Source organism: Triticum dicoccoides, chromosome 6B (assembly GCF_002162155.2).
Source record: "Triticum dicoccoides isolate Atlit2015 ecotype Zavitan chromosome 6B, WEW_v2.0, whole genome shotgun sequence".
Classification (NCBI taxonomy): domain Eukaryota; kingdom Viridiplantae; phylum Streptophyta; class Magnoliopsida; order Poales; family Poaceae; genus Triticum; species Triticum dicoccoides.
In genome coordinates, this window is record NC_041391.1 from 486,049,325 (window position 1) to 486,059,203 (window position 9,879).

The following is a 9,879-nucleotide window of genomic DNA, read 5'->3' on the forward strand; positions in this document are numbered from 1 at the left end:
TTTTTTAAATCAAGGAGAAAGATTACAGTTTTTGAACTCTGCCTTGTCTTCTATGCCCATTTTTTTCCTTTGCAGTTTGGCTGTTCCTGCTGGAATTTTGAAACAATTGGAAAGAATTCAGAGGCAATGCCTCTGGAGGAAACATAGGGGTGAGCCTGCTCCTTCCCTTGCTGCTTGGGATCTTATTTGCAGGCCAAAAACAAGGAAGGTCTTGGTATTCTTAGCCTTGGTGTTCAGAATGTAGCTCTTCTGCTCAAACATGCAAATAACTTTCTCAATAAGAAGGATCTTCCCTGGGTGTCTTTAATCTGGGACTCTTACTATCATGGCAGGGTGTCCCAGGGAACTTCTGATTGTGGCTCTTTCTGGTGGAAAGATATGTGTAAGATCCTGCAAAGCTTCAGAGAGTGCTCTTGGGTGCAGATAAATGAGGGAGACACTGCCCTCATGTGGTCAGACAACTGGCAGCTTCATCAACAGGTTTCTACTCTTCAATGCAGATTCCGCAGGCTCTTTTCATATGCTAAGGACCCTTGGATCACTGTTAAAGAGTTCTTTGACTCACAAGACGTGTTTGAGCACTTCCATCTTCCTTTGTCTGCCCAAGCTTTTGATGACCTGACCATTCTACAGTCTATGATGGAAGGACACAATAGAGCACATGGGTCCAAGGATGTCTGGCTTTGGCATGGCACTTCCAAGGGATATAAACCAAAGATGTTTTACTCCCATACTTTTGCATCAGAGTGCTTTAACCCTTTGACCTCTTGGATTTGGAAGTCCTCTTGTACAATGAAAATCAAGGTTTTTGCTTGGATGCTCATTATGGACAGATTAAACACAAAGGACATGGTGGAGAGGATGCAATGCCATCTGGATGATGGGGTAAATTGTGTTCTTTGCCCTTTACAGGCTAGGGAAACCAGAGATCATTTGTTTTTCAATTGCAACTTCAGTATCAGAGTATGGAATTATTTGCAAGTTGATTGGTCATCTGGTGACTCCATGGCTGATTTGGTTATCAATGCTAGAAGAAGCTTTGGGAAGCCCTTCTTCACTGAAGTGGTTCTTATTGCATGCTGGAATATATGGATCATCAGGAATGCTAAAGTCTTCAGGCATGAGAGAGCTAGGTTTAATAAATGGAGATGTGCTTTCATTCATGATATCAGTTTGATGCAATATAGAGTGCAAGCTGCCTACAAGGATGAGCTCCTGAGATGGGTTTTTTTTCTGCCTCCTTGAGGCCCTTGTTTTGTAATCTTCTGTTTCTGTTTCTTTTCTCTTTAGGTTAGTTTGATTACCCCTTGTAATCCTCCCTTTGTATTTGTGTGCTCCTTTTAATAAAGCTTTTGATATGCTGTGGGGTTTTAGTTTTACCCTACAGTTTCTAGTCAAAAAAAAAAAGCAAGGCGTTATGCCAACGCTCAACCCTTAAGCACGCCTGCGCTTTTTTGAACTATGTATTTTGTATTGACTTAATGATAAAAAGGATATCCTTCACGTTCAATTTCATACCTATGCATTGTTTTAATAGCGGGCTATGTCAAATAACGATGGTCCTTCAAATCAGTGATAGCAAGGCTATAGCCGGTTATTGTTGGACTGATGGGGTGATTGCAATTGCAGTTTTCCGTTTTCCGTGCCACTTCGACGCGTCCACCCTTTCCAGTTTTTCCTTGCTCTCCTCGCATCAGCGACGCGGCTCGGGACTAGCAGCAGAGAGTGGCGGGGAGAGCCAAACAAGAACCCGAGCTCAAGCCGAGCCGCCCCGGGATCTCCATTTTAGTTGTTTATTTAAGGTGTGTTTTCCCCCCCTTTTCCCCTCCAGTCTGTATGTGTCCCGTTTCTTTGCTTGCCTTCATTTATGTGGGAAAATGTCCCAAGCCTAGTTCCGCTGTAGATTGCGTGGTCAGAATTTGGGTTCTTGCTTGCTTTGGGGAAGGACTTCCGGATGCTCAGGGTTGAAGAAACTTGGCCCTAATAGGTGGTTTGGGGTGTACTCTAACAAATTCATGTCCAATTTGGCGCACTAAGCTGCTTCCTGTTGTTTATCTGCAGAGTGGAGGAGTGCTCCACTGCTTCGGGCTCCTGCATTTGCACTCTAGCTGGGAGGAGGAGAAGTCTGGATCTTGGGGGAGCCATTTCAAGTGCAGAGAAATTGCGGGCCTCCCAGCTCCTGGAGCCTTGTTTGGTGCCAAGAAAATTAGAAGGCAAAAACATTATCCCGAGTTTTAGTCCTGTCGATTGTTTGAAGAATTGCCTCATTTGGTGGACAGAATCGCCCAGGGGCTACCACACATTGCCGGTGATGGTTTGATGGAGGTGGTTGACAAGATTGCCGAGCCAGAGGGCCCTTCAGTGACCACTGCCCAGCAGCCAAATAATTTAGAGTTGCCAGCATCAGTAGTGATAGATGCAGCTAGGGAAGGGGAGGGCACACAGCAGCGGGATGAGAAGGACCCGTCGGCAGAAGGCGGGGAGAGCTTCCGGTTCCGGGGCGAGGAATCGTCGGATGAGGGTGGCCGGAGTTCGTTCTCCGGGGCGAGCCACCCGCCGGAGCCAATTGATGTGGATCTTATGAGCACCTTGTATGTTTCAGTTGACGAGAAGCCCGGGCCACCGGGGTGCTTGCTGCGAGGCCTGTCAGCCAAAGGACCGTCCATGGAAGACATCGCTGTCCATGCCACGGATGTGGTTGCTTTGGTTGAAGAGATGAAGGTGCCCGGTGCCCCTGTTCCAGAGCCTCCTGGCGAGGCCGTGCCCTCAACTCAGTCGTCGTCGGAGAAGGATCGCGTGTGGGGTGCATCCCTCCCTCCGAGTGGCAATGGCAGTCCCCATAGCGGCAGTGACAGCGCCGGTGCCGTCGCCGCCACAGGCATCAGGAACAGCCTCACAAGCACAAGCAGAAGTGGATCCATTGCCAGTGAACCCGTGGTGACCGCCGGGAGGACGCAAGACAGCGCAAAGGGCAGCTTCCGAGGCAGCTCAATGGAGAGCATAAAGACCAGCGCGAGCCAAGCGAGCGACGGCAGCGACGACAGCGGCTGCAGCAACAACATCACGGGAGCCGCCAGCAAGCCTCACAAGGGCAACGACCCTCGGTGGCGGGCGATCCTCGCCGTCCGGGCCCGGGGCGGCGCGCTCGGGATGAGCCACTTCAGGCTGCTGAGGCGGCTAGGGTGCGGCGACATCGGCAGCGTGTACCTGTCGGAGCTGAGCGGGACGAGGTGCCACTTCGCGATGAAGGTGATGGACAAGGCGTCGCTGGCGAGCAGGAAGAAGCTGAGCAGGGCGCGGACGGAGAGGGAGATCCTGCAGCTCCTGGACCACCCCTTCCTCCCCACCCTGTACACGCACTTCGAGACCGACCGCTTCTCGTGCCTGGTCATGGAGTTCTGCCCCGGCGGCGACCTGCACGCGCTGCGGCAGCCTGCACGCGCTGCGGCAGCGCCAGCCCCGGAAACACTTCTCCGAGTACGCGGCGAGGTAATCATCCGTGTTCCGGTAAACATCCATCTTCTCTAGTGCTCTTTTAATTTTGGAATTCGGTGTAGTTTTACCACCCTAATACTCCATGTTTGCTTTACTTTATTTTATTTTTACAATATTAATCGGGTTTTTGTGAAAATAAAATCAAGAAATGGTACACGAGAAAAGTCGGCCACCAGGCCAACAACCAGGAGTGGAGTACAGTACCCGGTGGGGTAATTATTTTCTTTCTCTGCTGAAAACAGTACAGTATTTATGAACATACGATCCCTGATTCTTACACGGTACTGCACTGCGATCTCCACGGACCAGGACACATCGGTGCATGTAGTACAGTTACGGCATGAGCAGCGTGGCAAACAACCCAGCATGCTCAATTTTGTTTCAATTCACAGTTACAATACTAGCACCATCGTCTGTTAAAAGTACGTAATTATTACCGCTGCTAGTACTGATCATATTGCCATTAAGCCACACTGGATTATTTCTTCCGGATGAAGTGCTGACGTGATCAGTGCGTGTTCTGGGCAGGTTTTATGCTGCGGAGGTGCTCCTGGCTCTGGAGTACCTGCACATGCTGGGGGTGGTGTACCGGGACCTGAAGCCGGAGAACGTGCTGGTGCGCGACGACGGCCACATCATGCTCTCCGACTTCGACCTGTCGCTGCAGCAGTGCGCGGTGTCGCCGGCGCTCGTCAGGGCGCCGGCGTGCGACTCCGACCCCAGGAGAGCAGGCGGCGCCTTCTGCGCGCGGCCCTCCGCCTGCATGGAGCCCTCCGCGGCCTGCGTCCGGCCCGCGTGCTTCATGCCCGGGCTGTTCGGCCAGAGGAGCAGGAGGCGGCGGCAGGGTTCCGAGCCGGGGCAGGGCGTGCCGGAGCTGGAGGCGGAGCCGACGGCGGCGCGGTCGATGTCGACATGTCGTTCGTGGGGACGCACGAGTACCTGGCCCCGGAGATCATCAAGGGCGAGGGCCACGGCAGCGCCGTCGACTGGTGGACCTTGGGCGTCTTCCTGCACGAGCTGCTCTACGGCCGGACGCCCTTCAAGGGGTCGGGCAACCGCGCCACGCTCTTCAACGTCGTCGGCCAGCAGCTGCGCTTCCCGGAGTCGCCGTCGGCGAGCTACGCCGCCAGGGACCTCGTCAGGGGCCTGCTGGTCAAGGAGCCGCAGCAGCGGCTCGGCGTCAAGCGGGGCGCCGCCGAGATCAACCAGCACCCCTTCTTCGAGGGCGTCAACTGGGCGCTCATCAGGTGCAGCACGCCTCCCGAGGTGCCCAAGCACGTCGAGGCCGAGCCGCCGGCCAAGTGCGGGGCGACCCAGCAGCCTCCGGCGAGCAAGACGGTGATCGGCGCCGAGGTGAAGTCCGGCGGCAAGTTCCTCGACTTCGAGTTCTTTTAGACCACAGCAGCGGCCCTTTATTTTCCTTTTCAGTTTGTCCCTGGCTCTGATTCGACCAGTGTTATTTAAGCTTGAGTTTGTACAAACAAACTATGGGAACCAGGGGAGGAGATTTATCATAGTAGTGCTCCCTCCGTTCGGAATTACTCGTCCAAGAAATGAATGTATCTAGATGCATTTTAGTTGTAGATACATCCATTTTTATGACAAGTAATTCCGAACGGAGGGAGTATAACTGAGACATTGCATCAGAACACAACAGATGAAAGCAGGTCAGGTGCATCGACAGGCACTGGATGATCTTATTCCTATCACAACACTCCCTTTTTAGACTGGGGTTTTATATGACCAATTTTGGTGGCTATGCACCATCTTATCTGTAAGAGATCTGTAATGTCAACTAGCCGGCACTGTCGTCAACTTACCTTGCCACCGCCACACATCATTTACACACTACAGGTTGCTAAATAAATGGCTAATTTAGCCTAATCTGTGGACTCTCCAGGCAATCGCTCATACAGCCGATAGATCAGCCGCGATTTCGTCATCTGAGGCTCCCTCTCCAGGACGGAAATTACATCCTTCACGGAAACAGTTCGCTGAGGCCCATGCGAGTGGCGATTCGCAAATGAACCCTTGCCTTGCCTTTCCGTGCCTCCTGAAATGGACAGTATGATGTGTGCCCTGAGTTTAGAACACAAATAGAGAGTGCCGGGGAAAATGATGCCAGAATGCCTCTTTACCAGTTCCGAATGCCGCAAGATGGCTCCTCTTTGAAGCCTCACTGCGTTCTGCAGACCCTTTTCCAGATACATGGGATGGTCTTGGAGCTGGTGCCCGCTTCTGCTTAGCTTGTTCGGCCATCAGCTGCCACTTTGAAAACATATCACTTCCTCCAACTGCCTGCCGAGCAGCGACATTTGCAGCTGTTGTTCTCATTTTATCGTCTTCTTCTTTGTTGGGCTGCAAGAGATCTAAGAATATCAGCAAAAGAAGAGATGTCAAACTAGAGAGATCACATCAGATAGTACTTACCTTCGCATTCTTTGGACGGCTTTCCTCTTTTTCTTTCTCCAATTCTGCGCCACCACTGCCCCCATCCTGCATGCAACTCGCCAACACACACTTCCATGAGATTTTGCTATATAAATGAGTGCATACATCTTCTAGTACGAAACCAGGGGCAAACTTATTACCCAACACTCTTGTTCAGTTTAGAGCATCATCAGTACGATAAAGATACCGAAATTGTAATCCAATATAGAACAGCTAGATTGATCCGACTCATATTTATTTTCTCCTTGGAATTTTTTTATCAAGACACAAGTTAGAACTGACAGCCTCTCGAGGATTTAGAATTAACCAACATGCCTATAAATTCCAGAAACGCATGGATAAACAAAAGGTGCTTGTTTAAAACACTTAATCCTTAACTTCGGACACCATGCAAGTAATCATCTAATGGCATGATAATTTAAAGGAACAAGCCCGTCATCCAAATTGAATATGCGTAAAATGGAGATTATGTAGCACCTCAGTCTGTTTCTTGTTCTTGTCAGTTTCTGCTTGCTTTTTGTCCCATTCTTCTTTAGCTTTCTGGTTCATCTGCAAAATTTGACGGCCGACATCTGAAGTAATAACTAGTCGATGACCAGTCTTTTCTGCATCGGTTCTCTAGCAACAAGACAAGCATGGTTAGTATCTCACGATACCCAACTATACCACAGCCCGATAACTGAATGATATGAAATGACTAACCTGCTTTGAAACTCTTATGAGAGTACTTATGAATCTTCGCAGTCGCTCCTCCACACACTAAGTAAGAGTTAAGCTTTAGACATAGTGCCACAAAATTCTGGCGGGCGGTCCTATGAACAACTTACCATTGATAAACAACGTCCAACATCAGCGCCAGCGTTCTTCAAGTTAGATTTAAGAACTGCCAAAAACATGTCATCAGCCAGTGTTGCTTTAAATATTTATGGTGTATGTAAATACAGTTTTATGGTGTCAATATAAGTTCAAAGGGATTAACCGATTTCTGCCAATTTCTTCAGAAGAGGGCCCCTCTGCAGAAAGAGGTTTTCTTCCTCCTCCTGTACGATTCTCCGTGCTGCTTCTGTGGCTGGGCTCTCTTCCTTGGGGGCAGAGAGCAGTTGCTCCTCTTCTTCCTATTGAAGTAAAAAAGTACTAATAAAATATAAACAAGACACACAAGTAGTATTAGAAACCAAACATCAACCAGGAAGATTCGTACCCTAAGATTAACACCACTAACAGCTGTGACATCATTAAGTTGATCGATGCTTTGTTCCTGGAAGGCTCCAGCTGTCTTTTGTCTTTTGCTAGAAACAGAAAGGAAATCAGATTGGGGTTATCCATAAAATGCAACTACTCCGTAAGCTATAATACATTCAGAATCAGATAATAAAACGGAACATGTGGGATGACGTGAATTATGAAACCTGGTTGGTGGTGGTGCTGAACCAGCCGTTTCCAATGATTTCTTCTGGCCACCCAATTTCTTAGTCCTTGCAGCAGGTGGTGTAGATGTTTTAGGGGCCGCCTGACAGTTAAGCCAGATGAGTAGATGCACAGATTATATTTGAAGAAGACATTTTAAGATTGCGAAGTTCTGAGGTATGAGAAAAATGCATAGAGCCACAAATCCCCTACATTTTTTTCTCCTCATTTTTAACTAGATTACATGGCTAGGCGCATGTGGGCGGCAGAAGGAGGTGAGAGCGAAGGCAGGTGCGCCGCGAGGTAGCCGGCAGCGTGAGCGACACAGGGAGACAGATGGGGGTTCGAGAAAGATGCAGCCTCACGAAAGAGGAGAGTCGAGGAGTAATAACCCGTGGGAAGAGGAAATTTCTTGACTCGTCAGCTACGAGAGGCAGAAGAGGAAGCAGCCGCTCGCTTCGGTGACCGTGGGATCGTATGTGTGGAGCAGAAGAGAGGAAACACAAGGATGAGAAGAGACCAGACGGCTGCAGATGGCTGGGCTATATTGCATCAACGGCTAGAACAATTCAGATGATGCGGCTCACTGAGGCTGCAGGGGCTCCTATTCAGATATAGTAGTAGATGGCTAACACTCATTTAGAAAATGCATAGCAAACAAACCTTGCGCTTCAGCTGATCCAAGTCTGGACGAAGCCTTAAATATGCTAATTAAAGAGTGGAACTTTACATGTATGCACTATAAAAAAACGAGCATTTCTACATATGCTATTTTCATAAACATTGCTAACAAAATATCCCCAGTACTACATTGTACACGGTACTCCCTCCGTAAAAAAATATAAGAGCGTTTAGATCACTAAAGTAATGATCTAAACGCTCTTATGTTTCTTTACAGATGGTGTATTAGTTAATTTTGTGAATATTATGGTTACAAGATATTTGTGGGTATGCATATTTTACTATTCAGGAGCTTCTTCCCTAAATTAATTGTTACTGTTGTTGACAGGTACAAGGCAGAACGGTAAACTTGTGGCACCCTGGTTCAAACACATGTCCAGCAAGGAGTGGGCAAGGGAGAAACGAGCTTCTCTCTAGCACCTTAGTCTCCGCCATGCCTTCGCGTCTTCTCGTCCGTCTGTAGTGTCCCGTTTTGTCCACCTGATCCAACATGCAACAAGAGGAGTGCTGCTCCAACGAGAGGTGAAGAGATCTGAAGTCCCAACCCTCTTAGATTAGGTTCCTAATCTAAGAGAGGATGGGCCAATGTGATTCGTAGAGAGCTAATTTAGCTGGGGCCTGACCCATGTGTCTGCCATGTCCATCCCCAGCAACATCCAACAACACCTGAACAGGTATTTTTGCAGACTGTACCTCCTAATCATTTCCATGAAAAGTGAGATTTCACAGCACCCAACCGATTAGATGATGGTAAACGGGGTGATGCCTTGATAGCAATGGTCTTGAAACTATACATGTGACTACTAACAACCATACTTTGTGATGTAGATAGCAATGGTCTTGAAACTATACATGTGACGACTAACAACCATACTTTGTGATGTAGATGCTCAATCAATCCACATTGTCAAACCGTTTGGTGTCAACAAAACTGGCAACTCATGAGATATGATGGTTGGGCCGGGAGGTCTTGTGTCCCGTAATTAGATGGTGTGGGTGGTGCAGCAGCTAGGGCAGAGGGAGAGAGACTGGGAAATCCTATGTATACCTAAATAGTTGGTCCCCACTACTTCTATTTTTCTAACATGCACACATGAGACATGACACATCCCACCTCACAACGCATGTCATGTAGTTCTCCACATGATCAAGTACATAACATCCCTTCATATTCCATTTTCCGCCACATGCATTCCCTCCACATCATCAAGCATATGCAGGCCTTCCATGTCATCTTTTTTTTCTAGCAACAAATCATTCCCCGGGAGCCAGAAGGTAACAATGCACTATAATGTGAAGTCTACCTCCATTTACTGCTACCGTTCATATATCCGAAAGTGGAGGGGCATTATTCTCATATATTCTAATTTTATTCTTGGAAATTTATTGATATAAATTCCCGCAGCAAGGCGCTAATTATTGGTAACTTATTATCACCCTATTCAATAGCTAGTATCCCCTTACATAGATGGAGACACCCCAAACCTCCTTAAGGGCTCCAAACTCTTTGGTAATATTCTGGGAAAAGGAAACCTACACCTTGTTGCACCACCGGCTTGTCTTGCACACGCCTAAGGGCGGCCCCACCGCTTATACTACTGCCCCCACATAACAGGGGCTAGATCAGAGGGAATTACCAAGTGAATTGGTATGTATTTAGTGTAAATCAATATTTCAACCACGTCGCCACTATCATGGCAGCTTGCTCCCCTGTCGTGGCTCCCCGCATGTTTGCCACCATCACCGTCGCTCCCCAGGACGCGCTGGCCCTGCCGGCGGAACGCACGCCGCCGCCGCCCCTGCCTGCGGTGGTGCTGCCTCGCATCGTCGTCAACGAGCCCCCTC

The 9,879-nt window shown here is 48.8% G+C and overlaps 1 protein-coding gene and 1 pseudogene across 1 annotated transcript in view; one reads left to right on the top strand and one right to left on the bottom strand.

Moving 5' to 3' along the window:
- The first annotated feature begins 1,615 nt into the window (after positions 1 to 1,615).
- Positions 1,616 to 5,001, top strand: LOC119326517 (annotated as a pseudogene).
- A 152-nt stretch (positions 5,002 to 5,153) lies between these two features.
- Positions 5,154 to 9,879, bottom strand: part of LOC119326516 (transcription initiation factor TFIID subunit 4b-like) — a 16,282-nt gene continuing 11,556 nt past the window's right edge. The window contains exons 5-13 of the mRNA XM_037600153.1: positions 7,356 to 7,456; positions 7,148 to 7,235; positions 6,926 to 7,061; positions 6,774 to 6,829; positions 6,649 to 6,705; positions 6,424 to 6,564; positions 5,926 to 5,991; positions 5,634 to 5,853; positions 5,154 to 5,548 (exon numbers count right to left, since the gene is read on the bottom strand). Of these exons, the coding sequence (XP_037456050.1) occupies positions 5,376 to 5,548; positions 5,634 to 5,853; positions 5,926 to 5,991; positions 6,424 to 6,564; positions 6,649 to 6,705; positions 6,774 to 6,829; positions 6,926 to 7,061; positions 7,148 to 7,235; positions 7,356 to 7,456 (1,038 nt within the window). The 3' untranslated portion in view covers positions 5,154 to 5,375. The remainder of the gene's footprint in view (positions 5,549 to 5,633; positions 5,854 to 5,925; positions 5,992 to 6,423; positions 6,565 to 6,648; positions 6,706 to 6,773; positions 6,830 to 6,925; positions 7,062 to 7,147; positions 7,236 to 7,355; positions 7,457 to 9,879) is intronic.